We start from the raw sequence: 24863 nt of genomic DNA on the forward strand, positions 1-24863 counted from the left end.
GTCTTATTTCATGCTTTGCTATCAAAGCTATTGTACCATCAAGGCACCACTCCCCCCAAAAGTTAATGTTTCCTACCACCACCATGTCTGCCTTCTCACTCCTCACCCCAAGAAATCCTCACCCCAAGATGTACCCAGTGGGAAGACCATACCATTTGAGAGAAAATAAAAAGCACAGGAGAAAAACAGTGGTTGAAATACTCCATCTAGGTTGAGCCCAAATTCCAAATATGTGTCCTTTTGTAAATTCTTCAGTAAGATGACATTTCCAACTCTAGTCTAAGCATTTGGCCAGGAATATCCACAGGACAGTGTAATTGGAAAAAGAAATGAATGTTTGTCTTTGGTTTCATTTTATTGCCTCTCAGAAGAAAACTCCATATAGTAATGTTCTGGTCCATTTCTCTACTCACCAGCCATGGGTGGGAAGGGGGGACAAAACGAGAGCTGGGAGTGGGATGATTGTGCTACATCCGTAGCATCTTCTTATTGGGGTGTATGTGGGGGACATCTCTGAAAGGAGACAATTGATTTTTTAATCCTCTTGTTTAAACACCTTAATTTAAAAAAAAAATTTTTTTTGGAGTATAGTTGATTTACAATGTTGTTTCAGGTGTACAGTAAAGTGAAATCAGCTATACATCTATCCACTCTTTTTAAGACTCTTCCCATATAGGTCATTACAGAGTACTGAGAAGAGCTCCCTGTGCTATACAGTAGTTTCTTAATAGTTAATCTATTTTATATATAGTAGTGTGTACATGTCAATCCCAGTCTCCCAATTTATCCCCCCCTTTCCCCTCTGGGTGACCATAAGTTTGTTTTCTACATCTGTGACTGTTTCTCTTTTGTAGATTAAAAAAACTGGTACAAATGAACTTTTTTTTTAAGATTCCACGTATAAGTGATATCATAAGGTATTTGTCTTTCTCTGTCTGACTTACTTCACTTGGTATGATAATCCATCCATGTTGCTGCAAATGGCATTATTTCACTCTTTTTTATGGCTGAGTAATACTCCATTGTGTATGTATGACATCTTTATCCATTCCTCTGACACTTAGGTTGTTTCCACGTCTTGGATGTTGTACTGCAATGAACACTGGGGTGCATGTATCTTTTCAAATGGTTTTCTCTGAATATATGCCCAGGAGTGGGATTGCTGGATCATAGGGTAGTTCTATTTAACACTCTTTTTTTTTTTTTTTTTTTTTTTTTGCGGTACGCGGGCCTCTCGCTGTTGTGGCCTCTCCCGTTGTGGAGCACAGGCTCCGGACGCGCAGGCTCAGCGGCCACGGCTCACGGGCCCAGCCGCTCCGCGGCATGTGGTGTCTTCCCGGACCGGGGCACGAACCTGCGTCCCCTGCATCGGCAGGCAGACTCTCAACCACTGCGCCACCAGGGAAACCCTAAACACCCTTTTTTAATAAGTTACCAAAACCTGTTTAGAGAAGATGAAAAATCCACCCACATCCCCCCCAAAGCTCCTGAAGAAATGTTAGAAAGACCCAAATTCTTTCTTTCAAATTCAAGTTTGGGAAAAGCGGCAGCCTTGTTGAGAGTGATCACTGCTGGTTTCCTGCCTTCCAAAGCCGTCTTCGATAAAGGTGGCCACACTTGGCATTGACCGAGCTTCTTAAATACACTTGATCCAGGAGAATCCTAAGGGCCTCTCACCAGCAAATACTTCTGGCAGCTCCAAGTTTATGCCATTGCCTTTGGTGAGGCTACTCTAGCTTCTGTGACATCTCAAAGCATCCTCTATTTTGTGAGTGGAGCAGTGCCTGAAACTTAACCCTTCTGTCTGTCGGTGGCTGGGCCTGGGGTAGAGTTGGAAGGAAGCTGCTTAAGGCAATATTCGGGCATCAGAGTGACTTCAAAGCAGAGAATAAATGCTTGGATTTGATACCTGCACCCCAGTGTTCATAGCAGCACTATTTACAACATCCAAGACATGGAAGCAACCCAGTGTCCGTCAGTAGACAGACGGATAAAGAAGATGTAGTACATATATACAATGGAATATTCCTCAGCTATAAAAAAGAATGAAATATTACCATTTGTAGCAATATGGATGGACCTGGAGATGATCATCCTGAGTGAAGTCAAAGACAAATATTATATCACTTACATGTGGAATCTAAAATAACGGATTTATTTATGAAACAGACTCACAGACATAGAAAACAAACTTACGGTTACCAAAGGGGAAAGCTAGAGGGAGGGATTAATAGATAAACGACAAGGATTTACTGTATAGCAAAGGGAGCTACATTCAGTATCCTGTAATAACCTATAATGGAAAAGAATCTGAAAAAATATACGTATAACTGAATCACTTTGCTGTACACCTGAAACTAACATTTTAAGTCAACTATACCTCACTTAAAAATAAAAAAGCCTGGATTTACTTACTGTTGTATACCCCCTTCCTACCTTACACTGTATAAATACTGGAAAATGTATCCTGGAGCTGGAAATCACTGAGTTAATAACCCTTATACCTTTCTTTGTCTGGTGAATTTCTACTGATCTTTTAGCCACCTTCCTTCCCTACTATGCCTCTCTGAATCTATCCTTAGAACAGATTAAGGGCCTCCTCTATTTTTCCCATTGTTTTCTGTGAAATCCTCTACTGCAGGGTCGTTCCACATTGAAGTATAAAGTTACTGTCTTCGCCAAATCTGGGCCCCATTCTGTATGTTTCACGGTGTATTTCCATTATTAGGCATAAGCCCCATCTCTCATCAAACATGTCTTACTGGACTCAAGAATAATACACTTAATTATTCCTTAAAGTGGGGAGTGTGACATAGTCTAAAAGTACATTATTAGGCAGAAACTTTTGTTTTGGTGCCCAGTCCTGTTACCACCTCGGCAAACCTAACTTTTTTTGGTCTTCATTTTCAAGTCTACAAAATTAGGGTAATTATTATTACTTACCACAGCAGGATGGATGAGAAGATTAAAGGAAATCTTGTAGGTAGAATACTTTATCAAATTTAAATGTATCAATTAGGTGTTCTTATTTTATCTTTCAAATTGTAGTATCACTGTACGTCATGCAATCCTACAACATCCCTATGAGGTAGGTACCTGCTATTGTTTTTCAGATGAGGACGCAGAGTCAAGGAGCTTCATAAACTTACCTAAGGTCACATGCTTCATAAACTTACCTAAGGTCACATGAACAAAACCAGTGAGTCTTAAGTCTGAACCCAGAGCTCAGATGCCTGAGTGCGCACTCTTAGCCCAAGTTTCAGCACTGAGGTGACACCTGTTTCCAGACCTTTTTCTCTCAACTATGATGATGTAATAACAACAGCCAGTTACCTTTGTCCAGTCCTGCCTAATTCTCGGTGCTCTTACAGAGCGATTCCAGGCGATGCCTCTTTACAGCGGCCAAACCTTGGCATGCAACGTCAGAAAGCTGTTTCCCTAAAGTCTCCGACGTCAAGGAGAGGTGGCATCCTTTAGTCCGTGAGCACCGGAATTGGAGTCAGATATCCTGAAGTCAAATCCCAGCTCACCGGTAAGTAACAGGCCCTCGCAAAGCAGCCTCACTTCTTTGAACCTTCATTTTTCAGATCTTTTTTTCTCATCTCAAAAATTGGGACAAAATCCCCTTCTTTTGAACATAACTGGGGAGATTAAATGAGTTAAGCACATGAGAGCACCTTTGCAAGTTATACTGAAACAGAGGTAAGTAATTACTTTTCCAAGGATGCGAAGTCCCCTTCTAGCGAACCATTTAAGGTGTATATATGTACAAAAAGTCAACAGAGTTAATTCCCTCAGCATTATAACCAACCAAAAGTCCAGATTGCTGGAGGAGGTTAGAAAAGATTCATTAGGATGGTTGTTCAAGTCTGAGAGTGTAGACAAAGCAGGGATATTGAGGGAGGAAAGTGACATCATTCCACTAATGGAAAGTACAGACTTGCCACGTATGCAAGTAGGACGTCCCAAGAGAGACAGAGCACATTCAGTTCAAACAATGAACAACCTCCCTTGAAACTTACCAGAATATTAAATATATCCATCTGAGACTATTTGAATACGGGGGCTTGTTTTGAGTCTGTGGTTAACGCCACACACCCATACCCCCGGAAATCTGGTACAGAGTTTGGATCCTTGATATCCATTATGGTTCCACTAAATCATCGCCCTGCTACACCAGGGGTGTGTAACTCAGAAAGGAGCAACAGAAATAAATCATCAACAGCAAAACGGAACAGCCTTTCAACACAGCATAAAGATGGGGTTCAGAGAATCCCGCTGTGATTCTGTGTGTGTGGAGGTGATGGAGCCTTAGAAAACCCAGTTCTCACACCTGTGACCCGAGAGGGAGGGAACTCAGATGGCTCTAGAGGAAAAGGTGAAAGAGCAGTGCCGTACCAGCTCCACGAACTTTGAGGAAATGTGCCTTAATCTGGACACAAGTTCAGAATAACAGAGAGCATGAGATGAACGTGGGTTTACAAGTGGCCTTACAAAGAAAAGTTGACACTGAAGAGCTATAGCAGTTGTCTTCTTCTGATTCATCACAGGACTAAAAGCAGAACTCGGATGCAAGCAGCCTCCTGGCAAGGATGGAAAAACAAATGTACCTGAGCTTTAGAAAAAGTAACTAAAAGGCATTTACTATTTTTAGTGTTTTTGTAAGTATGCAGTTTGGAGCTCCTCCAAAAGGAGTGAGACTAGCCGAGGAAGCTAAGTGGGCTGTAGTCTAGTGGTGTGAAGTAGGCACATCTGGGACGGTTTCAGCAACATGGAAAAAAATGTGTGCATTCTACAATTTTATTTCATCCTCTGTTAAACAGAGAACTACACGCTTACTTCATAGATCTGAAGTCTTGGATGAACTCTTCTCGTTTCCATCCACCTTCCTGAACAGCAGCAACGAACCTGCGCCTCAGATACAGATGGATAAACCAAACTGATTAACACGGAACTTACAAAGCTTAGCAGGGGGTGATCCCAGGAGGCCAAAGCCGTCTTTCAGAGTCTTTGAGCTCTGGTGTGTTTTTATGTATTTCTCTTTCTTATTTTTCAACTGCAGGATGTCCCAAGTAATATTTCCCTCATTTTTGAGCCATTTAATGTAAGTCCCTGTATGTTTGATGCCTTTGGACACATTCTAGCTCTGACCTCCTAAAAAGAAAGTTCTAGTAAGAGATGGGGATTGAGGTGAGCTGTGCATTAGGTGCCTTTGAAAATGTGGATGAGCCCTAGGCTGGTTCTTGCATAATGAGGTGAAAGACCCTGAGGCTGGGTTTGAGAGGAAGGAGCTGAACACAGGCTCCGTGGACTCCTTACCTCTAAACCACTAAGGGAACAGGATGCAGCGGGGAGGAGGGTTCGCAGGAGGCCATGATTTTCAGGCAAGGTTGACTGGATTCTGCCTCAAACTTGATTTTTGAAGGTGATGCATTTAAGAGCATATGTGTAATTGACCGTGACCTCAATTTTGGACAGGTACAGTCGCTTAAATAAATCCACCAAAGAGAGAAAAACGAGGTGACTGTCATCCAGAGAACTCCTAGGGCTGCTTAGTTGAGATTCTGAATAAAACCTCTTGCCCTTTTTGCCAAGTGGAGACATTTAAACACCGGCATGTTTTCAGGTGCACAGGTAAAGGACCTAGGTCTACAGACCTGAGGAAATAACATAAGAGCCCGACATAGCACAGCTTATGTGCAAGTCCTCTGAAAGTCTCCCCAGCAACCAACTAGCAGAGCCTTTTCTTCCATTTTTTCTCAAGCACCGTAGAGCAGAAAGTTAAAACCACTGGTTACCAACAAATCCTCTTATGGAGATAGCTATCAAAGTCTGTTCAAACCATCTGTTTCTCTGACTGTTTTTCCTTTCAGTGTTTTTCCTTCATGTGTGTATTTTTTATTTTTATTTTTTGCTAAGAATGACAAGATCTATTCTAAAATAACCAAGATGTTATGACTGAAAATGCCAGAGGTATACAGACCCAGTTTATAAGAGAAATTGCTTTCTCAAGAGGAGTTTGGTTTATCTTGTGTGGAGGCAGGCAACATTTCGACAAATATTATAGTTGCACTAGGAAGATAACCAACTACTTTCATTAAGAGTATGTGGCAAGATTTGTATTTGTTCATGTAATTGAATTTAATGCTGCTGAAATTTGTCAGACCTGAAAGCTATTGAAGTATAGACTATTTTTTTCTTTGAGGAATATTGCCTAAGAAATTATCTCTCGGCTTTAGGGCAGGTCTTCTGTTGATATTAAAAGGTCACAGGTCAGTTATTCTCTGCATTTTCATAACGTGTGGCACCAAAGGGTACCTCCAGGGATGATATTTTCTTCTTTTGAGAGGAAGGCTCTGTGACCCAGTCACTGTTTGTGGAGAGACCCTGATTATGCCTTGCCTGTGGACTTACTGTTTCAGTGTCTGCCGTCTAGATGTTGGTGACTTGGGTTAGCTGCCTACAAAATGGACAGCCAACAGTTTTGCAACTACTTTTCCCCTCTATATAGTCAAGTAGCTCACTGTTTCACACACCACCATGTCACATTATCTTAATAACTTCAGATTTTCTGCAGAAGTTCCGTTTCATACTTAAGATCTCATTAATATGCCATCCTTCTCTGTCTCTTACCTGGGTTCACCTTGGTTGATGGACATGTAAATCTCCCAAGAATTCTCCTCCGGGATGGCACTATGTGGTATCAGTAAACTCACCCCTGAAACAGAAAAAGCCAAGAAATCATTTGTAGATTCTCCAATTATCCTGAAGCACCTCAGCTGAACAGCTTACAGCTGCTCTCAAAGAGGGACCACCTCACAGCACTTTATGAAATTCCAATCCTGGCAGACATTGTTTCCTCAAGTGACATAAAGAACGAACTGCATATTAGTCAACTGTGTACTCAAATTAGATTTTTATTTAAAGTCTGACTAATGTAAATTGGTGGAGCTATTGTGGAAAACAATATGGAGGTTCCTCAGAAAACTAAAAATAGAGTTGCCATGTGATCCAGCAATCCCATTCCTGGGCATATATCTGGACAAAACTCTAATTTGAGAAGATATATGCACCCCAGTGTTCACAGCAGCACTATTTACAATAGCCAAGACATAGAAACAACCTAGATGTCCATCGACAGAGGAATGGATAAAGAAGATGTGGTACATATATACAATGGAATATTACTCTGCCATAAAGAAGGAAATAACGCCATTTGCAGCAACATGGATGGACCTAGAGATTATCATACTAAGGAAAGTAAGTCTGACAAACACAAATATATGCTGTAACTTATATATGGAATCTAAAATACAACACAAATGAACCTAGGAAAGAGATTCACAGACAGAGAGAACCAGACTTGAGGTTGGGGAGGGATGGATTGGGAGTGTGGGGTTAGCAGATGTAAATTATTACATATGGAACGGATAAACAACAAGGCCCTACTGTATAGCACAGGGAACTATATTCAATCTCCTGTGATATACATATTTATATTCTTTTCCATTATGCTTTATCTGAATCACTTTGCTGTACAGCAGAAGTTAACACAACATTGTAAGTCAACTATACTTCAATAAAGTAAGTTAAAAAAATAGTCTTCCTAGCATTTAAAAAATTCTCTTATAAGATTTGGTGTCCTGAGACCTGGCACTGTCAAACATATCTGAGAATATATGAGTTTATCAGTTAATCAACTCTAAAATTTCAAAAGGTACTTCTCTGTCTCTATCCATTCATTTCCTGAAAAGGTATCTGGGATGATGCGTGAGCCATCTAACATTTTGCTAGAGCCTGGTGTGTAACTGTCTTCTAAATGGTGCATCTTGAAGTCAGTTTAGGGAGGTGACCAATGGAGTACTGCATTTTGTCAAGAAAACTGGAGAAGGAAAAAGCACGGATAAGCTTAGGAACTTATACGTTGTTGTGTAGCCACTATTTGGCCCCATATTTGCGAACAGAAGCTAGAAAAGGGTAAAGGTGACTTAACCATATTCATTCAAGGTCAAATTGAAAAAAACTCAGTAGCCTTACTTCAGTAAAATCATATAATGAAGGGAAGGGGGGCACAGGAGGGCACATCACACTGCATTTGAAAATTCCCCTCTTTCCTCCTGAATGCTGGGAACTAAATATTTCACTTTGGCCAAGAGGGAAGAGTCTAGAGCAGGCAGAGATTCTCTTTAATGTACCTTCTTGTTTATAAAAAGAAATGAAATAGAGACACAGTAAGATCTTTACAAAATAAAATCTCAGGGTAGTCTCCTATCCTTTGAATAATGCAGCAATCACCTTTTCTCCTTTCATTAGAGCTAATGTAATCACCCAGGAAGCTTTCGGGTTGCTGCTGGTAATTTAAACCTAGAGATGGCAGGCTTTACCGATATCCTTCTATGTGCCTGTTAGCTGCTATAGAACCAAGGAATGCAAGGCTCGGCAGAACAAGTTATTTGTGATTCACATTTATGAACGTTATTCAGTGAGACGCTAGTTACCAGCAGTATCCTTCACTAATACTAAGAATGAGGCCCACTTAAATCTTGCTTACAGCTTTTCAGCGAGGGTAGTCATTTATGTCAACAGTAGGAGGACTGTAATTGTCATACTTAGTGGCCTCTGATCAGGCCCCTCCTTTAATGGCCCATTCTTCCTTACGTGTAGTTGCCAAATGAAGTGGTCTCCATTACATCCTTCCCTGCTGGGGAGCGGAAGTTGTAATGCAGGATATTCAGTGTGTGTGGATGTCAACGTGAACACACACACTAGACACTGTGTATTTAGTTGGGCATCGCAGTTTCTCTCTGTTGCCTCTCTTTTAGACTATGATGAAAACAGAGACATTTGGACCCTATTTTTTAGACACAGAATAGCACAGGAGGTTATCATCAAGAAGTAATGCCATCTTAGGCAATTAACCCAGAATAAGAGTTTTGTTGTGCTCCCGTTTCCCATTTTTCTTTTCCTTTTTTTTTTTCCCTTGATCTGGGGTATAATTCACATGCTTAAAAATGGACCCATGTTAGGTATACGAATTGATGAGTTTTGGGGCAAATGTATACTCTCATGGAACCACCATCGAGATCAAGATACATTTCCACTGCCTCCGAAAGTTCCCTCATGCCCTTCAGAAGGCAGTTTGATCGCCAGCCCAAATGATCACTTATTTGCCTTCTGACATGTTGATCAGTTTGTCTTTTCTATAGCACAATGCCTGGCAGAGAGTAAGCGCTCAAAAAATAAATCATGACTATATGAACAGGATTCAATATTTTGGGGGGGGGGGGTGGAAAAAGCCAGGCTTTGAGACATGCTGTCTGTCTTCTGCAGACCATCAGGGCCTGACAATCAATTCCCAGATCGAGTCAGAATAAATATGCGTGTGGACTTTTGAGAAAGGGCTGTTTGTAGAGCAGAGCCTATCACATTCCTTTGAAGTCGGCTTAATTCTTGTGTTTACAATGAAACATTACTCATAATACTCCTAAATTCAACCTGAATGTACGGGATCATTGGAGCTTTAAACAATTTTGCATGATTATCCTTTAAACATACATACTTCCCTCCCCCCATCCAAACATGTAAATTGTATACGGCAACTGCAGATAGTCAAACACAGAGGCAAAGGTCATGGGAGGTTGGTACTGCTTGTGGCAAGTTACACCTTACGAAGAGTGAATGGCTCTGCGAATCTTTATGCCTGTGGTCCCCTAAAGACGTATCTATTTTCAACATGGCATTCACGAGTTCTCTCTGATTAAAGAAAAATATACTTTCCTCCAAACTCCACCTGCTACCCTGACAGCCTTTTATTTGATAGGACAACAGAACCACCTGCGTTTTTTAGTTCATGTTTTGCATAATCGTTCTGAGAGTGTGGGGACCACTGCCAGGCACCCCACGATAATTTGGGATGGATGACATTCCAACAATTTAATTTCTGTGCCTTGCTTCTTTATACTTTAGCTCCCCAGGGCATATTTTACATGTATGTTCTGCAAATAACAGAGCATATGTTTCAATTCCCTACACTTATTTTTCCTCAAACTCATTCCCAGTGAACAGCTTCAGTCTTATCTAGGGCTTCTTGTTCAGAGCTCTGAAAATGCACCTTCACAGAGGAACCGTTTGGGAATCATAGAAGACGCTATCAGAACTCTGAGTTTTCCACCCAAGTGCCTCTCAAGTCAGAATGGAAACAAGAAAAAAATCTGTTTCATCGCGATTTCATCTCACATTGTTTGATGAACGTTAAACAAACGTGGCCAATAAATGGGTTGATCTTGGCACTTCCTCCATGTGTGTGGAAATGTACACACACAGACACACAAGGATGGGAAGACAGAAGAGTGGGCCAATCTATTCAACCAGTAACTACTGAGAGGCACCTGAGTGCCAAGCACTACGTAAGAAAGTGGAAATCAAAGTATTCAAACTCAACATGCAACTTCATATAGTTCTGATGTGTGTATATATACTCTTCTTTTTGAAAGGGCAGGGTTCGTATCTTTTCCAGATCCCACACTTGCAATTTACAGATGCTTACAAGAACAGTGCCTGTTAACACGGCCGCCTACTCATGTCCCATCAATCTCCTATCTACCAAATCTCACCAGGCGGAAGGCATCACACACTGACACTCAGACATACTTAGACAACTTTCCTTACCATATCTGAGAACACTGACCGAGGAAGATTTAGAGAACTGGAAGTTTAGAAACAAAATCATCATTGGGGCTGTACTGGAGGGCTATTTGCCTGAAACGAAGTTTTTAAGGAAGCGATTGATATAGGAAAACCAAACAATCATCAGCTTGAAACGAATTGCAGGCGCAAGTCACTAAACTACTTAGATGGTCAGTTAGTGGAATGGTAGCATCAGACTAGTTCTACTACAGAGTTCATTGTATAAGAGAAGATGTTTGATATTTTAGGTGGGTTAGTTCTACCCTACAGAGAAAGCTGCCAAGGCCCTGCTGGTCCTGACTCAACGCTAGCCAGTTCTTTAACACTTGCAGATCTGATATATTCCCTTTCCTCTCAGCCAACAGGGATGATTCAGAGCACTCCCTAAATCTGGTTGCTCAGAAATCGGAGGAGAGATGGCTCTCTTCCTCCATCCAGTTAGTTAGGTCTTAGATGGCAACTCTGAAGACTAATCTATAGGTACGGTGTCATTTTCAAAGTGACCTGGGCTGTACACCTTGTCAAAACATCAAGAAGATCTTCCAACCCAAAGGAAGAAAACACTCTTGAGAACGATATGGCCATGGATCTGAAGTTTGAATTCAAAAGAGCAACCCCATAAGGAACCCTCATCACTGCGCAGCATAAAGCAACATTACAGTAAGGCTGACAGACACCGATGGTGTTGATTAGGTCAGTTACTGAGGAAGGTTGAGTGTCACTGCAGTAAATTATCGACTAGAGCGTAAACCATACTTCGCTATAAAAATGGTATTTTTCAGTCATGTCAAAGAATGTTTTCAGTGCTTCCTGATCATGTTCTAGGAAATATATTTCAAGGGGGCTTAAACTCTGGGGACCACCCAAAGCTTTTGAGCCAATATGGCTGTCAACCCTAACAGAGCATCTGATGGAGTGTACGGTCCATGCTGAGATGAAGATGGCAAAATCTAATCTCAGTGCTGGTTCTGGTTCGCCATGTAAATCAAGCCAACTTATGGAGCCACGGTGTCTGTCACTCTGACATGGGAACAGTCAACATCTTATAAATGAAACTTACGGGACATCATTATGTAAATATAACACGTTCAAACAAACGCGAGAAAATACACAAACGCACACTTACCACCCACCTGTATTTGGCATTACTAAGCGTCCTCCTAAATGGCCAAAGACACCAGTGGTCCTCAGTTCTGTCCTTGTAGGAAGTGATGACAGATTTTGGATGTAGGGTGTTTTATTTCTGGGATGCACTGTAGTGAAGCTGCGGTTGTTACCATGGGGAAAAGTCCCGGAATGATTCTTGCCGTGGTACTCAGCTCTCTCAGACACTCCCAGGGAAACCATGAATGAGCTCTGCACTTTGACTTTGATGTCCGACAGAGGGTTAAAGAGTGAGGACTCCGTCATGAGTTCCTTGTCCAGGGGGTCCTGTAGACAGATGGGCCCACTGTATGTTCGGCTTACTGTTAGGTCTGGTTGCATGGAGGAATTCAAGAGCAGGGAGTTACCTGGTTAAAGAAGAATTGATCTGTCACTCAGAAACCGGAAAGCATCGCAGTTAGGACTTTACATCTGCTTCTCCTAACTCCACAGCAAAGGCTCGCCAGCTGCTCCGGTCAAGCCTAGCCCTTCAGACCCACCCTGGGCATCTAAAGCACCTCTAACGGGCTGATCATGAGTGCCCAGAGCCTTGGAATCAGGAGCTCTGGCTTTCACAGTCAGTTCCCTGAATGCCACTGACCAAATGCATCACTTTCCAGAGTTCTTTACATGCTCTCGTCTTTTCAAAACAAGTATTTCTGGCACTCCACCAGGCATCTCACTCAGGTATGATGGTTTATGGGATTATTTTAACTGGCAAAGAGAAGCTTCCAAAAAATAAAAAAGGAAAAAAAGCTGTTTGGGAAGCCAGTTTGGAGCAAAAGTAACATCTGTTCATTTTAAATGGCAAGAGATGACACAGCATGGTGACGAGGGGCTGCTGTTTATAACCGAGGTGGGGTGGGTGCCGGCACATCTCACGTGGGATTCTGGGTAGTTTCTGGGGCTGAGGGAGGACATGATGTGTCCTCGGAGCAAAAGGGTCAGGGGCTTCTCAAACTGCTCCATGTCTGAGTAGCCAGTTGGCTCTAAGAGTATGTATGTCACTCTGAGAGGCAAAGAGGGTACCACACAGGGATAGGAGACTCAGATTCCACACGGGGAGCATCTTAGAATGGCTTCCTTTCTGACTCAAAACAAATGGAGAAAAATAATCCTTACAAAAACATAAGAAATTGGACCTTCTCATCTATTGGGACTTACCAATATTTTTTTTTTTTTGCCAAGTATAAAAAAAGAAATGCTGTGACATTTTCTTGTGATGAAGTAATCTCATTTATTAGTAAATAACAAAATAACCCTCAGTTCCAAACTTCCCACCTATATTAGTCCGTCAATGTGATATCTCAAATTGAAACCCAAACCATATTAAACGCTTTTCCTCTGGGGCTTGACAAAACGGTTTCAAGTATGATATTTTTGAAAATGTTGCAATTGCAGGCCATAGCGTATTAGCCTCTATTGTTTTCCCATTTTCATAATTTGTAACAATGCCAGCAGGAAATCTATAACCCTGACTTCTCCCACCTCCTTGTTCTGATGCTCTAGGAATCCAAAATCATAGAGGAGGAGGTTTAAAATGAGATGAAATGACCTTATAGATCTAAAGGCACCTTGAGGAGGCATTTTTTTCATGTTTGAGGCTCTTGTGCTAAGACACAGACATAATAAGGAGCTGAGGTTTGTAACAGAACTGCATTGAACTCTCCAGGTACCAGCCTTACCCTGGGTTATGGTTTTCCTGGGCAAGAAGCGGGATTGAAGAACCCTCTCACATCTGAAAAGAGTTTGGAGCCAGACACCAGATACCTGAAAAAGCGTATCTCTGAGTCTCATGGCTGTTTTGTCTTACCTTCTGGAGTTGGCTACTTTTTTTTTTTTTTTTTTACACGGTATGCGGGCCTCTCACTGCTGTGGCCTCTCCCGTTGCGGAGCACAGGCTCCGCACGCGCAGGCTCAGCGGCCACAGCTCACGGGCCCAGCCGCTCCGCGGCATGTGGGATCTTCCCGGACCGGGGCACGAACCCGCGTCCCCTGCATCGGCAGGCGGACTCTCAACCACTGCGCCACCAGGGGAGCCCCCTGGCTACTTTTAAGAGTAAAGCCAAGAAGCAAAAAACATTTCCTAGAGTTAGACTCAAGTCTAAAATGCCTGATTATCATAATATATACATATGACAGAGTCCATGGTTGAAGAAAAGTTGGCAGCCAACTTGATTCAAGTTTGATCGGGGACAATCCCCCAGTGACCACAAGTTCTTCTTTGGATATCCTTCGAGGTCCCTGATCTACTCTACGTATGCCATTCTATTTAAGCCTCACAGTTCACCTTGCTTGGGCTCCATCCATATTTGTTCAAGAAGGGATGTCACTAAGACAACAGAGCAGCAGTGTACGGTGTAGCCTCACCATGAATATGGGGGAGAGTAGAATTTTAATAAATGGTTTCTGCTTGTATCACTAGTTTTGTGAATTCTTGGTCAAAGAAAATGGTAAAGTAACTTTGGAAAGGTTACATCCTCTCCCAGAAATTCACAGTGCAAGTACATCCTGAGAAGCGTCACCCTAACGAGATGTGTTTCAACTTGTACAAGTCAGCCTTCCCCAAATGTTCAGGTCAGGGACCCACTCCTCTCACATGCTGCCTGGTGCTCTGTGGAACTCACTGGTGTCCTGTACCAAGGTAAGAGGAAACAACTGGCTTCTAGAACGATACTCACTGCATTTACTGAGTCCCTTCCATAAGCCAAGGGTTTATGACCCATGTTATTCCAGGTGGTTTCATCCTTACAAGAACCCCCTGAGATAGATGTTAGTATCCCCCCTTTATAGCTATAAGAATTGAGGCTGAGAGAGAATAATTGGTTAACTAGGTCCTACAGCAATTCTGGATTCAAGTCTATCTGATTTCAAAGCCCCTGAAGTCGTGCACAAAGCTGCCTCTTACACTATCGTATAGTCTCTATTTTTCAAGTGTTAGGGTCAGAGACATTGATATCTTATGATTTGATGGACGTACAGTTCTAGTTTCTTACACACTACAAAGATCAGCTCCTGGGCTTCCCTGGTGGCGCAGTGGTTAAGAATCCACCTACCAATGCAGGGGACATGGGTTCGAGCCCTGGTCCGGGAAGATCCCACATGCCGCGGAGCAACTAAGCCCGTGCGCCACAACTACTGAGCGTGCACTCTAGAGCCCGCGAGCCACAACTCAGCCTGCATGCCATAACTACTGAAGCCCGCGTGCCTAGAGCCCGTGCTCCTCGATAAGAGAAGCCACTGCAATGAGAAGCCCGCGCACCGCAACGAGAGAAAGCCCACGCGCAGCAGCAAAGACCCAACGCGGCCCAAAATAAAAATAAATAAAATAAATAAATTTTAAAAAAGATCAGTTCTTCACTGGATGTATTTCTAATTAAATCCTATATACTAAGCTCTATAACCACACTGAGGGGATGTGTTCTCATCTGAGGTCAACCAGACTCAGACCCAGACCCGAAGCCGAGGTGCCAGAAGTGAGTGGTAAGCGGTCACGCATCCTGTCTCTCCCGGCCATCTCCCAATTTCTAGTCTGCTTGGGTTCCTGCTTCGCCATCCTGTCCCCACTCCATCACTGCCAAGCAGTGAGACTTCTTGTCGTGTGCTGCAGGTGCTACTGACAAGCCGTAAACAGAGATAAAAGGGACAATATTGACCACGAGGGTCAAGGTAGAAAACTTCATCTATGGAAGCGAGACAATTTCATTTTGTAAAATAAAAGCCATCCGTCTCACCCCCATCTCCCAATCAGGAATAGAGTGGTTCGGATAAGAGAATTAAATGACTCTGCGTTTTAAAAATGAATATTGCTGTAGTTTGACATGATACATTTTCTTGCCCCACAACAGAAGACCGCCTTAACTTGGCAACAGCAGAGTCATTTAGGCTGGGAATTTCCTTTTTTCCCTGCCTAACTGGCCCATCAGAGCTCCTTGAAAATCCTTTTACTTCTTTAAAATAGAAGCCACAAAAATAACTCCACCTAGTAAGTGGTGTAATAAATACGTCTGGTATAGTCGTTGGCCCTTAGCCTTGAATAAGCAGTACTTTAGTTAACTAAATATGCATCCCCAAAGCAGGCTGGTTAAAATAGAAAGTTGGGTGATCTGAGATAAAATAACTTGTTAGGCTCACTACATATCAAAGATTTAAATGAGATGCCTCATATAAAATGTCGGTAGGAGTAAATCGAGACCCATTGATCCTCACAGCAGCCAAGGTCTCAGGCACACTCCTCCATCGAACCTGGAGGAGTGAAGACAATTTGGTAGCGGCTCCCAGTGCCAAGAGCTACCCTCACACAGGACCAAAGAGCGCCAGGGTCTTGCGTGAATGTAGTCTATGGTCCTGGGGACGCAGTGTTGGGGGGCCCTATGCCGCTGACCTTGACGGACTGTTTTGAAGTTGAAGGTCTGGAAGCCACCTGTCAATGCAGAAGAGTCGATGACGTCCACGCCGTAGTCACTCTGGCTCCGTCTGTAAAGCGTGATGCCGACGACCAGGACTGTGACGGCCACGACCGCAGCGCCCAAGCCTGAGTACAAAGCGATGTCGCTGGCATTCTCAATGCCTGAAAGACACAAGAGAAATTCTAAATGGCCAACATGGGCACAGGGCCAAAGACCCACCCCGGGACACAGAATGAAATGCTATCGGAATTTTGGGAGATACTGATCAGACGAAATGACAAATGTAGCTAGCTGCGAGCTGGACTCTCTTTCACACAATAATCATGTTTCTAGAAGACCTTGTATAAATCAAAGGGATGCTCGTCAAATAACGTAACTGCATTAAGGTAGCTCACCTCATGATGGAATCTGGAACAGAATCAATTTTGCAAAGAATATATTTTTCAAGGAAAAACAGGCAACTCCTTAATTTGCTTGTTTTAGGACGTCCTATTGCCCTGCCAAGTATTTTTTTTATATTTTATTTTTGTTGGAAGACACGAGACCCACGTACAATGACAAAATACAGGTGAATTGCTCTGCTTGTCTATGACCTGGGGCGCATGCATTCACAGAGAGCGGTCTAGGGTGAGAGGGTTGGTTACGTATAGTCTATGAGTCGAGAGAGGAGACCAGAGCTCACAAGTATGAACTTGAGCTTTGGCACGTCACTCAGTTCATCAGAATAGTGACAGACATCAGGGTGTTTACAATCATTATGAGCGACTTTCTGTTGTGAGATATGAAAAGGGTTTGGTCCCAGGCGCTCTTATGTCCACGGTAAATGTTTTCTGGTACCAATTAAATGCTCGACTCTAATGCTTTTTTTTGTGGAAGAGGACTGGTCTCTAAGAGGACACATGCTGTTTCTCCCATACCTCTCCTACTCCATCCTATTGAATGCATGGGCAAAGCAAAAATAAAAGCGTTAGTTTGAATTTAGATTGTGGGTGTCTCCCCATACCCCAAGGTAAGCTGTAGCTGCTTCCCAACCCTTTTGCTAGCTGTACACTGGGTGTGGTTCATTCCGGAAGAGATTCATAACGGCTACTGCAACTCAGCATGACATTTACCCAAGACCACATAATCTTAAAAACGTGTAAAAATGGAAGGTGGCAAGTACTAACTACATGATTGATTTCCCTACAGATTATGCAGTAGGTATACTTAACAGGTCCAAAAGTAATTACTATGTCACCCCTTTTGGGCTTAGCAGATAAAATAAACCCATCATATATTTACCTTGTAATTGCACAGCACTCACTCTGCATTCACTGCACCCTAATACGGTACTTACGTTACCGACTGAGTAATACTAACCATACAAGTCCATTTATTTTCAACGAAGTTAGTGGACTATAAAAGAAGGTGCGACCAAATTAAAGAGGGAACAAGGAAATCAAGCAGAACCGGTTCAGTAACAGGGCGGTCAACACATAAAAATAATTCGTGAGGAGAAGAACACAGTCATCCCGAAGAACAGTAACTGAAAGGTCAGAGGATTATCAGACACTTTTCGTAACCACAACAGCCTGGGAGGTATGGAGAAACAGGGTGTGATTTAGGCTTTAGTTCAACTTCATGATGGACCAAATGGGAGAGGGAGAGGGATGGGGCATTGGTGGTGGTCTCCCCTAGACACTCAGAACCATGGGGATGATGATCGATACCAACCCCAAATGTCGATACCAACCCCAAATGTGGGGAGAAAGGACGGCAGCTCTCACCCCACTTACAGTCTCACCCTCCCTCTACTCAATTAAGTTCCTTGGAGGGAATCGTTAGAGCAGGGAGAGGACACAGAACACAACAGGTGCAGCAAGCCAGGGTACCAGGAGCAGTGAGAGAACTTTGGATTGGAACCAATTAGCCTTCCCCCACCCCTCCCCTCCAGGTCCTTGGGCGCTGCTGACTGATGACACCACCATCTTAAAAGGTGTATCTGGGGAGAAGACACCTGCTCGGCAACTGAGCACACAGAGCAAGAGTCTGACAGTGGACTGAACGCAGCTGCTGTCTTGCAGAGTCGGCGAAGTAGACACAAAGGCATCTTTAGCTTCCCAGGTACTAAAATCTTTAGTAGACACAAAGGCATCTTTAGCTTCCCAGGTACTAAAATAGGACCAGGAGCCGGAGGATGACCAGGGTGAAAGTACTTCTGCTGAAAATGGACATCACTGGACACGAAATCCTGAAACAAAACTAAGTAGCAGGAACAAGCTGTCTTTGTTCCCCTGGATTCCTATCTTGTTCTTTATGTGTCCACCCTCTTGCTACCTAGGTAACCAGAATTCTCTGCCCTCCGGATACAAGTCCTGCTTTAGGAAAGGACCCTACTTATGCCTTCAGACGGAGGTATGGATGTTGGATATAGCTCATTGTGTTTCCTCTTCCAGGAATATGTGCAGAGTGTATTTGACTTAAGAGAATGAAATACTGAATTACAGAATTTTTAAAAATGAATATGGGGACTTTGGGGATAGGGCAGGGAAAGAAGGGAGAGAGGTTTGTTCAGAGAGCACTGCTTCCTCATGAGGCTCCCCCTGGCACTTGGCGGGACAGTCTGATCTAAAAGCAGAAGTCCGTGGACTCCTACAGAACGATAAGCAAAGGGGGATTTATTTTACAAGAACAATCTGTCCGGGGAATTCGAAGGTTCAGGATCTAATAATTTCATTCAGTCAGCATACACTTGTGGAAGCTCAACCATGCAGCGGAAATGATACAGGGGTGAATTAACATGGGGTCCATATTCTCAGTTGTTTCTTATTTAAAACTGGTAAAAGACAAGGTGGTGATGGGACCCTGGTATCCAGGTGCAGCTACAGAGGTAGACACAAGTCCTCAAAGCCACGTGTGTGCGTCTGAAAAGATGTAATCAGTCATCCTTATAGCTCAAATTCTTCTAAAGTTGGGTCACCCTGCTTCTTTCTCCTCTTTTTTTTTTTTTCTCTTCTCTATCTATCTGCTTTCACTTCACCTCATTCTTTCTTCTTTTCTTTTCCCCCTCTGCCCCACCATTTTCTAATCTATTTCTCCAGGACAGTAGAGTGGGTTTCCCTATAAGGGTTCCTGTGTGCTCACAAGCATAATTGATTCCCTTTTCATGTGTGTGCAGGACAGGCCCCAGGAGAACCTGAGGTTTAGTTCCACGTTTTTCACCACAGTCTCATGGGAGAAGGGGAGGGCTGGGTGTGGGTGTCTGTGAGCACATGGGCACTTGGAGGGGTGCCACTGCAGAATCACCCCAAGAGTGAGTGCGTGCGCGTACGTGTGCACATGAGCACACACTCAGCTCTCGTCAGAACATCAGAAGCCACTGCTGGCTCCTTCCCAGGGGAGCTGCTCCAGTCACACGCCCACAAGGTGCAGCCTCTTCCCAGGACTGGAAAGCTTTCTCTACGTCCAGCCCTGCGCTCCTGCGCTCCACACTGCCTACACCCCAGATTCAACGGTCATTAACCTACCGGCTAGGTGGACCTCTGCTAGCGAAAAGCCCCATTCACCTTTCAGATTATAATGACGGGTCATTGCCCTGTACCCCCCATACCACTAGGCATCTAGGCCCTACCCATCTCTATCTACCCATCTGTCAGGTGCCAGCACAGGGCCTCGTCCTCCAAGAAAGTGACTCTGTCCTGGCCAATCCAGCCAACCCTGCCAACCCATGGTTTTCTAAACTCTTCTATCACTTACGGTCCCTAGAACTCTTTTTGGATCTTCTGATGGTTAATGATCTGACTGCCAGCGCATTCTGTATAACTGCTTTAAGTTCTTCACAAGCAGTTCTAACTCTATCGTTTCCCACAGAAACTTGCGTCGAATCATTGTGCGACTGTTTGTCGATCGCTTGCCTGGTCTCAGACTGCGGGAAGAAAAGTAGGAAAGAGATCCCGGTCTGAGGTGGATGTAGAAGCCTTGCCCCAGAGACCCTCTTTTTCCTTTAGGTCCACACACATACATGTCTACACCTGTCTGCTTGCTCTCACACTCATGTGCTGCTGGTTTGTTTCCTCCAAGTGATTTTGAACAAAAGCCTTGATACCCCCTGACCGATCAGGCTATTTTGTGGGCATAGGGTACTCTTCTCTGAATTTCTGTTTCCCTATCAACGTGTGATTGATGTCTTTCCTGTGTCTTCATCCCTATTTTCCTCTCTCCGAGAATTGCGAAAGTTTTAGGCCAAGCTCAGGAGGAGACAACGTGTGGTAGAAAAACGTGTGTGTAATCTATAGGCTAAAGAAAACAAAAAGAAAAAAACAAGGACTGGGAAATCTCTTATATTCCAAGTTAGTCAGAAACTACAGAGGAATCTGTTCATTGCTGGAAGGAGTGTTGAAGCATCTACAGAGAAGGGCTACAAAGATTAATAGTTGGAAACTAGGACCCTGGAAAGGAAATGTTTACGGGTCCATTTGGCCTGGAGAAAGGAGAACTAGAAAGTGGCCTGTGCGGGGCTCTTTCACGCGTGAAGCGTTGCTCTAAGAAGAGGCCACAGTAGGTGCCCAGTGAACCTTCATTTTACGATGAAGCTAGTAAGGAGCTCTCCACCAGCTCTAACAAGGGCTGAAAAGGAGGACATGGCCTTTTGTTATAGCACTTGGGACTCTGCTTAGATATTAAAATGACCTTTTCTACAAGGAGGGTTAAAAAAAGCCACACTGTATTTCTGAGGGAGCTTAAGAAATCTCCTTTCACAGGCTCTCAGAACTGGCGTCACTTGACAGTAGCCTGCGGTTATTTCATTTTTGGGCAAAGTTGGCGAGAAAGGCTAAGTGACCTTTCAAAGCCCCTTCGAACTTCAGAGTTCAAGGACTGGGTATTAGCAAGTTCCTGTCTTCATGAGTTATAATCACACCTAGTCATTCAGTGACTTATGTCCCCAAAGGAATAAAGCGAAGGGCTCTTTACTTAGCTTGCCTTCCCCTCTCCACAGGACTCTCACTGGAAGAACATATTAATGCCACTTAGTTATGGAAATTTAGCTCAATTCCCATGTTATGAGGTTAACTACGTATCAGATTAGAATCTATTTCACAGGATCAGATAGGTACATCAAATGAACAAAGGAGCACAACAAAATGCCTTTCAAGACATATAGTTAGGGAGTTGGGGACTGACATGTACACACTGCTATATTTAAAATGGATAACCAACAACGACCTACTGTATAGCACAGGGAACTCTGCTCAATATTCTGTAACAACCTAAATGGGAAAAGAATTTGAAAAAGAATAGATCCATGTATATGTATAACTGAATCACTTTGCTGTACACCTGAAACTATCACAACATTGTTAATCAACTATACTCCAATGTAAAATAAAAAGTTAAAAACAATATGCTAGGGCTTCCCTGGTGGCGCAGTGGTTGAGAGTCCGCCTGCCGATGCAGGGGACACGGGTTCGTGCCCCAATCCGGGAAGATCCCACATGCCGTGGAGCGGCTGGGCCCGTGATCCATGGCCGCTGAGCCTGCGCGTCCGGAGCCTGTGCTCCGCAACGGGAGAGGCCACAACAGTGAGAGGCCCGCGTACCGCAAAAAAAAAAAAAAAAAAGCGATTCTGTTTTATCTCATTAGATATTATAAAATGACCACTGCTCCCGTTTCAGGGAAAAAAACACCTCAGCAACTTGAATTGGTATACATGTGAGGCAGTGAATTACTAAGGAATTAACACAAATATTCACAAAGAGAGGGCTGAGAGAGGCAAAATAAATAGGAGGCTAAAGAACCAGCTGCTGTGCTGGGCTCCCGGGAAACAGCCATCTCTGGACCAGTCCCTCCTCATCCCAGCACAGGCAGGCAGTGCTACGTAGATACAGAGTGATGTACCCAAGTATTTAACTGCACGCGGAAACCTAACAGAAGTTATTGTTCGAGTTGTTTATACTTGCTGTCATTGAGAAGCACCATTTTTTTCTTTAACACATCAGAAAATAGCTTTTAAATGGTCAGCTATGGTCAACCATGGTAAGCAATTCCGATTATATCTGCATTGCTTCGACTCTCAAAATCCCGTCACCAATCACCATCTCGCTTTTCCAACTTGCCATCCTCCAAAACCTCGGTATTGTCATTAATAACAACAGCAGCACATTCTTAAACAGCACCTACTACGTGCAAGGCACTGTTCTACTACTTTACACTTACTAACTCATTTTAATCCTTCCAACAACCTTGTAAAAATGTGCCCATTTAAATGTGTAAACTGAGGCCAGAAAATCACTTGCCTTGCCCAAAGCCTCACGATTCATAAGTAGCAGAGCTGGGATTCAATCCCAGGCAGTTGGCTCCAGAACCGATTCTCTGGCTCACTCTCTATTCAGCTGTTAACCTCTGTCCTGGTCACGCTGCCCGATACTGAAACCGTGCACCAGCCCCTGTGTCCTCGTCTTCTGAAGTAAAAGTTCGACTCCAAAGTTAATGATTGGGCAACGTTAAGATGTAGAAATAAAGACTAGCTGTTGGGCTGGGGAACTGGTAACAATTTAGATGATAATTCTGCCACATAGCAGAACTCCCAGTCCCCTGAAAGATACAGATAAAGGCCTGACACACATTCCTAGTAGACCGCCACCAGATGAAGACTGCTGCCCACAAGAACACAGACCCTAGACCGGTTGAAACCAGAAGGTTGATGATGCTGACTCCCAATGACCTCACCACCAGCCGATCCGAAGGACGTCCATGAGCTGATCACGCCCTGCTCCTTGAACCATTACTATAAAACTCCTCACTGCCCCCTCCAGGGCAGGACACACAGGCTTGAGGGCGTTAGCCCGTTGTGGTCCCCTTTGCCTGCCAAAGCAACAAGGCTCGCTCTTTCTATTTCATCCCAAACTCTGTCTCTGAGATTTCATCCGGCACCAGTGTACACAGGCCGAATTTCGGCAACAATACCTCTTGCTGTCAAGGGTAACCCAGTAAAGGAGCACTAAGCTTGTGTTTGCTTCTCTGAGAGCTACAGGTGTGATCACATTCTCATCCTCACAACCAAGTCTATTGAGGTAGGTATTATATTTCCTCTTTCACGATGATGACTTAGGTGCAGATAAGATAGAGACTTGCTCAAGGCTTTGCCATGAGAAAATGGCCAAGGCAGCATTTGGACACCCATCTGGCTTCACTCCCAAATAACTTAACCATTAGGGTGGCTCCCTGCACTGAGGTCAACCTGCCCCGCTGGAGAAACTCACCAACTAGACTGGTGGGTATCACCAAAAATCCAATGCTTTGCAAACTCACCGGGGCCTTCCGTGCAGCCGAATAATTATTGTCTTCATGTCCTATGACCAAATAACGCTTTTCATCAACACAGTTACTCTGAACTTTGTTTCCTTTCTTCAACACCGCTGCTTCTCACTAGCCCCTTTTCTAGTTGAAAAAACAGAGGCCCTCCTATGTGAGTTCCTCCTCCACAACTCAGAATTCCTCTGCTCCTTCCCACATTTTTCCTTTCCTTTTCCCTGTTCCCTGAACAGCTGCTCCTCTGTGTCAGGCCAGCTCCGATCCGCCCTCTCCTGCGTCCGCGGGGGCCTGGCTTCGTTCATTATTCCCTTTCGGCCTTGCATCTTTCAACTCTGCCTCCACACATGAGCCTTGCCTTCTGCCTGCAGACACAGCCTGGTCTCCCTAATCACCTCCCGCCCAAATCCTTCTCCCGACTCTCTGATAAACCTTGCAAAGATGCAGTATCTTTTCACATCCACGAAATCCTTAGCTCTTTGTTGAAAAGAACTTAAAGCTTTTTTTTTTTTTTTGCGGTACGCGGGCCTCTCACCGCTGTGGCCTCTCCCGTTGCGGAGCACAGGCTCCGGATGCGCAGGCTCAGCGGCCATGGCTCACGGGCCCAGCTGCTCCGCGGCATGTGGGATCCTCCCAGACCGGGGCACGAACCCGTGTCCCCTGCATCGGCAGGCGGACTCTCAACCACTGCGCCAGCAGGGAAGCCCAAAGCATTTGTTCTGAACATTAAACCTTTCGTGATCCATGTTCCATAATTTCCCTAACCACTTAACCTCTGTCCTGCTGAAACAAAAGAATAAATAGAATACATGCATATGATGAGAAAATGTTTTAGGAACTATGAAAAGTTACACTACACCAAGAGAAAATTTATCCTCCAACTAAGCCAGACAGAGAAAGACATATAATACTATATGATATCACTTATATGTGGAATCTAAAAAAAAAAAAAAAAAGGATACACATGAACTTATATACCAAAGAGAAATAAACCCACAGACATAGAAAACAAATTTATGGTTACCAAAGGGGGAAGGGGAGGAGGGATAAATTAGCAGTTTGGGATTAACATATACACACTACTACATATAAAACAGATAACCAACAAGGACCTACTGTATAGCACAGGGAACTCTACTCAATATTCTGTAATAACCTACATGGGAAAAGAATATGAAAAAAACCCGATATATATGTATATATAACTGAATCACTTTGCTGTCCACCTGAAATTAATACAACATTGTAAATGAACTATACTCCAATAAAAAAAATAAATAAAATTGAAAAAAATAAAAGTAACCATTCTTGATAGTATCTTTCTTTGAGATCTTTCAG

At 43.6% G+C, this 24863-nt stretch overlaps 1 protein-coding gene across 2 annotated transcripts in view; it reads right to left on the bottom strand.

Moving 5' to 3' along the window:
- Positions 1-24863, bottom strand: part of UNC5D (unc-5 netrin receptor D) — a 591371-nt gene that overhangs the window by 67026 nt on the left and 499482 nt on the right. For both annotated transcript variants that reach the window (XM_067721525.1, XM_067721526.1), the window contains exons 9-11: positions 16214-16399; positions 11820-12197; positions 6634-6718 (exon numbers count right to left, since the gene is read on the bottom strand). In XM_067721525.1, the coding sequence (XP_067577626.1) occupies positions 6634-6718; positions 11820-12197; positions 16214-16399 (649 nt within the window). The remainder of the gene's footprint in view (positions 1-6633; positions 6719-11819; positions 12198-16213; positions 16400-24863) is intronic.

The sequence above is a fragment of the Pseudorca crassidens genome, chromosome 21, assembly GCF_039906515.1.
Source record: "Pseudorca crassidens isolate mPseCra1 chromosome 21, mPseCra1.hap1, whole genome shotgun sequence".
Classification (NCBI taxonomy): domain Eukaryota; kingdom Metazoa; phylum Chordata; class Mammalia; order Artiodactyla; family Delphinidae; genus Pseudorca; species Pseudorca crassidens.